Genomic DNA, 6,094 nt, shown 5'->3' with positions numbered 1-6,094 from the left:
GGGTGCTGGGCACACGGATTCCCCTGTCCTCAAGGGCTGACCTGCTGGAGGGAATCAACAAGGAAGTGGCCCATGCCCAAACGGATGGGCAGGGCCAAGATAACATGTATGCCTCTTGTGGGGACCGAGATTCATCCAATTCCCTTCCAGGAAGGTGGGAACGGGCCCTGCGCGCCAAAGGAACTTCACACTCCCCCTTCCAGGATAAGCCCAAAGCTGAGACTAAGATACCAGCAAGGTGCTGCACAGGGAAAGGATGAGAAAGTGCCACCAAGGCCCCCATCCTGCCCTCCAGAGGTCAGATCCAGAAGAGGAACCTACTGCATGTCCCTGGGGAACGTGGAACCCCACAGATGCCACCACTCCTTGGCTGGGGACATTTTGTGACACACACAGAGCCCCACCTTCAGCCTCCAAGGAAAGAGCCCCCAAAGTCTTCCCAAATTGATCTCTCCCACGTCATCTGGATGTTACAGAAAACCAGGCAAGGTCTGACCCTGATCCTGACACTGTGAAGACAAACACACACACACACACACACACACACACACACACACACACTTATATGCATACTCATACACACCAGCCACACATCCACTCATACCCCCACCCTGCACACTCACATGGTGCCTAATGCACCCCCAGACCTTTCCCGCGTGTCCGGTGCCATTATAGGGTCCCTCTTCCCATCCAGCTCCATCCCAGCCACTCTGCCATTCTGTCTCAGCTCCCTCCTCCTCCCCTCCCCAACTATAAAGTTAAGAAGCCTCTTCCTCTGGGGCCCTCCTCCACTGGCACCGAGGTGCCACCGAGAAAGGCTGAGAGACAAGGCCAGGTGCCATAGCTCCCCACCGGAAGTGTGTTGTGAATGTGTGAAGTATATTTCAAAAACAAGAAAGTGGCAGAGACTCAGCAAACCGAAGGTCTCTACAAGAAGAGGAAGAGACCGGCAAAGGGAGGAGGCGAGGAGGGCCAGGCAGCCCTGGCCTGTGGGCAAAACACAGCATCTTCAGCTCCCCGTGGGCTGTGCGTGGTCTCCCTCCCTGGCCAATGGCAGGCAGGATGCAGGGACACGGCGGGGGGGGGGGGTGCTGCCCAGAGCGGGTGGTGCAGGTCCAGCCAGGGACTGTCTACTGAGAGGACCCATGAAAGGGCTTTGCCATCAGGCTAAGGATGCTGGCTTTGTTCTAACGGCCCCCTAGGCTCCGGCCTGGAGGTCAGATCAGGCTGGCTTTGGGAACGGACCCCCACCCCCCACCCCCGTCCCACCCCGGCTGCAGAGTGAGCTGGGGGCCTGAGAGCATCCTGGCGGAGTGTCTTGGCCCAGTGGCGCAGCCACATAAGAAGCGGCCCTGCGCCCAGAGGATAAAGGGGTCCAGAACGAGCAAAGATGGACCGTCGCCGGGGATCCCTGTGGCCCGCCACCACTGCCCCCCTCCGACCTCCCTCCCCCACCCACGGGAGAGCTCACGGCTCAGCCCCGAGGTGAGGCCGGGAGCCGAGGACCACAGGCAGCCCGGAGCAGAGGGCGCGACGTGCCAGGGGCAAGGTCCCTGCCTCCTCGCCGCCCTCAGCCGGCCCCAGGGTCGGAAACGCTCCCACCGCACTGGGCAGAAGCGACGCGAGCCTTCCCGAAGAGGGGCCGCCCCCGCCCACACACGCTCGCGGAGCGTCGCCCGGCTGCCCCGCGAGGTCCAGCGGCCTGCGTCCAGCGGGCCAGCGACACCTCCCTGGGCCAGGGCTCGGAGTCCGGGTGGGGGCGCGCCAGCCCCGCCCGGTTGCGGGAACTCTGACTCTCCCGCTGCGCGCGCGTCCCCCGCCCCTCCCGCAAGCACGCCGACCCCGACCAGCCTCCGCGCCCACCCCCAGCCCGCGGGAACGCCGACCGCGCCCCCCCGCGCGCCGACCGAGCTCCCCACGCCCGCACGAGCGCCGGCTCCGCCCCCGCCCCGCCCGCTGGAACGTCGACTCCGCCCCCCCGCGCGCCCCCAGCCCGCCGGCAAGATAACTCCGCCCCCCGCCCGAAGGAGCGGCGACTCCGCCCCCTGCCCGCCCCTGCGCCCCCCGCCCGCCGGAGCGCCGACTCCGCCCGCCGTTCCCCGCCCGCTCGGCTGCCGGGAGTCCGGGAGTGTCGTGCGATTGGGCGCCAGGCTCGGGCAGCTCGGCGAGGCCGTGGACCTGCGTCTGCCCCGCGTGAGTCGGCGGGGCCCGGATCCCGGCGGGGAAGCAGGGATGACCCCTTCGGCGCCCGGCAGGGCGTAGGGGGAGCGAGCAGGGTGCCGGGGGAGACGCCGGAGGGTCCGGGGGAGGCCGGGAGTCGGGGCTTAGGGGTGGGCCCAGTGCCAGGGGGCTGAGCCTCCACTCCCCTCCCCCAGTCCTCCCGAATATCCCCTGAGATCCGGGCTGGAGCGGGCGCACACCGCCACCCGGCGCCCTTCCTGGCTGGGTGACCCAGAGCTGCGCGGGCATGGGGCCCGTCACCCAGCTCCAGGTTCCCCACCTTCGCTCCCGAGGGGACTGGGGAGGGGCAGCCTTCCTGACTTGGGAAGGGGGCTGGGATCTTGGCGGGCCGGTGGGATGGGGAGAATGCACTGGCCTCCCCGGGGGGACCCCTGCAACTGGAGCCTACCGAGGGGAGGCGTGAAAGCTTCTTGTCTGCCAAAGATTATGCAAGCGTGTGAGGTGCCCGGGAGCCTCCGCCCCCCACGCTGATCCACCTGACCCCTTCCCGTCGCTGGGGGCGAGGACTCGCTCTTACTTCTCTGCTGGCCCCCAGTCACGGGATGCCTGGCTTTGTCAGAAATCAGCCCATGAGCCTGGGGGAGGCTGTCTGGGCCCCAGATGGCGCTGTCCCAGAAGCCCACTGGTCATTCTCAGGGCTCCTTTTGCTGGACCCTGCTAATGTCCATCCACTCCAGCCAGTGCCTGGACTCAGCCCAGTGGGGCCTGTCTGATTGGGTGCCTGGCAGTGGACAGTGGGGACGGTGTGGCCGGGCATTCCAGAGCTTCCCTGAGAACAGCTCAGGGCTTCTCCGTGCACAAACCCTCCTTTATAGAAGAGGAAACAAGGGAGGCTCCTTCCCCCCTGAACTGTCTGGATCTGGGGTCAAGGCCCCACTGGGCATGACCCCGTTTCTGGGCACTTGCAGCTCCTGTCCCTGACCCCGAGATGTCAGCCCAGACCCAGGACTAGGCTGGGGGGAGGGGGGGGTGCTGTTCTCTCTCTGATAGTCTCCTTCCTCCCAGTGCCGGGGAACCAGCTCCCAGGCCTAGAATGCCCATCCCCCGCCCGTGGCTGTCCCCAGCAGAAGGCACCAGGCAGCTCCTCCCACACCATGCCTCCTGCAGAACGGAGAGCCAGGATGCCAGCTGGTCACCTTCCGAGTGCTTTCTCCACCCACTGCCTCTGGTCCCTGCCCACAAGAGGGTCCTGGTGTAGGGCACCGGGCAGCCCCCACAGACTCCTGAGCCTGTTTTTGGGGGACAGAATGGGGGAAGAGCAGACACTCGTGGGCTCGCTGACTTCAGCACTGAATAACACACAGAATGGAAAGCACCCTGCGCCCTCAGCACAGAAGCGGCTGGAGGTGGGGGCTCAGCTAAGTGTGCCTCGTGCACCCACCCAGCCCCCGAGACCCCGTGTCAGGAATGGAGCTGGCTCATGGAAGGTTCTGGATGCAGCCTGGCTAATATCGCTGGTCACTGTGTCCTCTCCCCCAGGACCACGACCAGGGGGCCACTCTTTTGGCCTCCCTTTCTCTTTGGTCCTGAGACTAATGAGCTCCCTCAGCTGGCCCCATCCGCAAGCAGCACAGGCTTGGGGGGGGGGGGGCCCAACCCGGGGGGCTGTGCACCCAGTGAGGGGGGGGTCGGGAGTGGAACAAAAAAACCCTTCGTGTGCGGGCGCTGTGGGGGGGGGGGGGCGGCCCCCCCCCCCCCCCGCCATCTGCACAATGGGGGCAGCCCGGCTCCAGGGCCAGGGGCTCTGGCTCCACTGGGAGGAGGGAGGCGTGGGGCACGCAGCCCGGGTCCTCCAACCAGATGTCTCTCCAGGCAGGGCCACTTTCTTTGCCTTTGTGAGACCCCAGACAGGACACCTGTGTTCTCCAGTATGAAGGTCTTCCTGCCCGTGCTGCTGGCTGCCCTTCTGGGTGTGGAGCAAGGTGAGATGCCCTTGGGGCCCCAGGCCTGTGGGTGAGCTGGGCCTTCCTCCCGGACTCTCTCTCCACCTTCTCTCCTGAGCAGTGCCCAGGGGTCCTTCAGGCCCGTTCCCGTGGGACCTGTTCTAGGAGGCCTAGCAGAGCCTCTCCCCCAGCAAAGCGGGGGGTCACGCTTCCTGCTCCCCCTGGAGGCCTGGGTTCTGCCCCCGACACACTTATCACTGTGCACTTGGGTGGCCCTGGAGTCCCGGGGTCCCCAGTCATTCATTGTCTTTTTGGGTCTCCAGCCAGAATCTGGAATGTGATAATTGCTCTGTTAGCATCTGCAAATGATTGGGTGTTGGTGTTGGCTCAGGACTGGACTGGAAGGGAAGGTTCCCCGGCTTGAGACAGGGGTCACCTACAGCATGCCCCCCTTCTTCTGCAGCTCACTCCCTGGTGTGCTTCTCTTGCACGAATCAGAACAGTAATTTCTACTGCCTAAAACCAACCGTCTGCTCGGACTCGGACAACTACTGCGTGACCGTATCTGCCTCCGCCGGCATCGGTGAGTGCCGGTACCTGCCTCCGCCGGGATCTGGGCATCGGCGAGCCCCGGTGCCTGCCTCCGCCGGCATCCGTGAGTGCCGGCGGCCGGCCTCTCCCCGCTTCCTGGGCCTTTGCCCTGTGCCCTTCCCCTCACAGCCTTGTCCTCCCGCCTAGGGAACCTGGTGGACTTCGGCCACACCCTGAACAAGGGCTGCTCCCCGATCTGCCCCAGCCCCAGCATCAGCCTCGGCGTGGCGTCCGTGGGCACCTCTTGCTGCCAGAGGTTCCTGTGCAACATCAGCACGGCCGGCGGGGGGCTGAGGGCCAGCGCCGCCGTGTTGGGCCTCGGGCTCCTGCTCAGTCTGCTGTCCGCCCTGCAGCGGCTTGGGCCCTGACCGCCGGGGCCCCCTACAGCCGGCCCAGACTCCCCCAGCTCAGGAAGGAGGGCCCGGCCCCTCTTCCTTTGACTCGTCACCCTGCTCGATCCCAGTTCTCCCCACCCTCCCCGCGTCCCGGAAGGGCGAGCTTGCCGTTGCCACAGGTGACTGTGTAAACTCAGCTGTGTGGACGCGTGTGCCGGGTGCCCCGGTGGCGTGTGTGCGAGTGTGTGGCCGTGTCCGGGCCCGTGTGTGTGCGGGATAAGTGCCAGGGGTCCGGCATTAGCAGCCGCCGAGCTCCCCGAGTCCACACCAGAACTTCTTTTCTCTGGCATCTCTACGCCCCACGTTAAGGGTAGCCTTTTGGAAGACGGGGTTCCAGTGCGTCTGGGCTTGACTGCTGGACCCAGGAATCGGTTCCCACCCCCAGCTCCAGCCGCGGCCCCCACCCCCTCCCTCCACCCCATACTGGAGTCTGTCTGCTGCCTCGGTGCCTCAAATAAACGCGTGTTCCCAACCCTTCCTGCCCTGGGTGTGACAGCCTGTGGCTGCTCGTCTGGGAGTCCCCCCTCCCAGCAGGGTCCTAGTGTGGGGGGCTCCCTGCCGGACGGCCCCACCCTGAGGTGCACGGCAGGGAGAGGGCTCTCCCAAGTTCACAGCTGGCTGCCCTCCAGGCTGAGAAGGGAACGTCCACCCCACGTCCTCCACTTCTTCCTGTGCTGGGCGAGGCAGGGCCGTGTGGGAGGTTCATCCTCGGGCAGGACAGGTCGGGACAGGTTAGGACAGGAAGCCGGGAGTGAGGTCAGTCTGCTTCTGGGAGGAAGGCAGCACCCTCCAGAGGGAGGAATGGGTCTGGACAGGGAAGGTGAGGGCCTGTAGGAGCAGGCACGTGGGGTGGGCACCGGCACGTGGGTCTCTGGGACTTGGGGATGGGATACCAGGGCTGGTCGGGTCGAGGTGGGCACAGGAGAACCTGGCTGGGCAGGCAGGGGCCTGGTGAGTGGGTGAGCAAGACACCTGTTCCTGAAG

The 6,094-nt window shown here is 65.7% G+C and overlaps 1 protein-coding gene across 3 annotated transcripts; it reads left to right on the top strand.

Moving 5' to 3' along the window:
- The first annotated feature begins 2,059 nt into the window (after nucleotides 1-2,059).
- On the top strand, nucleotides 2,060-5,587 carry LY6E (lymphocyte antigen 6 family member E). Of its 3 annotated transcripts, none has more exons than XM_040494590.1 (4): nucleotides 2,060-2,193; nucleotides 4,054-4,163; nucleotides 4,588-4,707; nucleotides 4,845-5,587. In XM_040494590.1, the coding sequence occupies exons 2-4, from the start codon at nucleotides 4,112-4,114 to the stop codon at nucleotides 5,081-5,083; spliced, it is 411 nt and encodes a 136-aa protein (XP_040350524.1). In that variant the 5' UTR covers nucleotides 2,060-2,193; nucleotides 4,054-4,111; the 3' UTR covers nucleotides 5,084-5,587. The 3 variants fall into 3 exon arrangements, with proteins under 3 accessions (XP_040350524.1, XP_040350522.1, XP_040350521.1); XM_040494588.1 differs by lacking the exon at nucleotides 2,060-2,193 and adding an exon at nucleotides 3,488-3,587 and having other exon boundaries at nucleotides 4,863-5,587; XM_040494587.1 differs by lacking the exon at nucleotides 2,060-2,193 and adding an exon at nucleotides 3,488-3,587.
- Nucleotides 5,588-6,094: the final 507 nt, after the last annotated feature.

This window comes from Herpailurus yagouaroundi, unplaced genomic scaffold (assembly GCF_014898765.1).
Source record: "Herpailurus yagouaroundi ecotype Mexico unplaced genomic scaffold, PumYag 186, whole genome shotgun sequence".
NCBI classification, from domain to species: Eukaryota; Metazoa; Chordata; class Mammalia; order Carnivora; family Felidae; genus Herpailurus; species Herpailurus yagouaroundi.
Note: the sequence above shows the minus strand (reverse complement) of the source record. Positions and strands in the feature narration are given on the sequence as shown.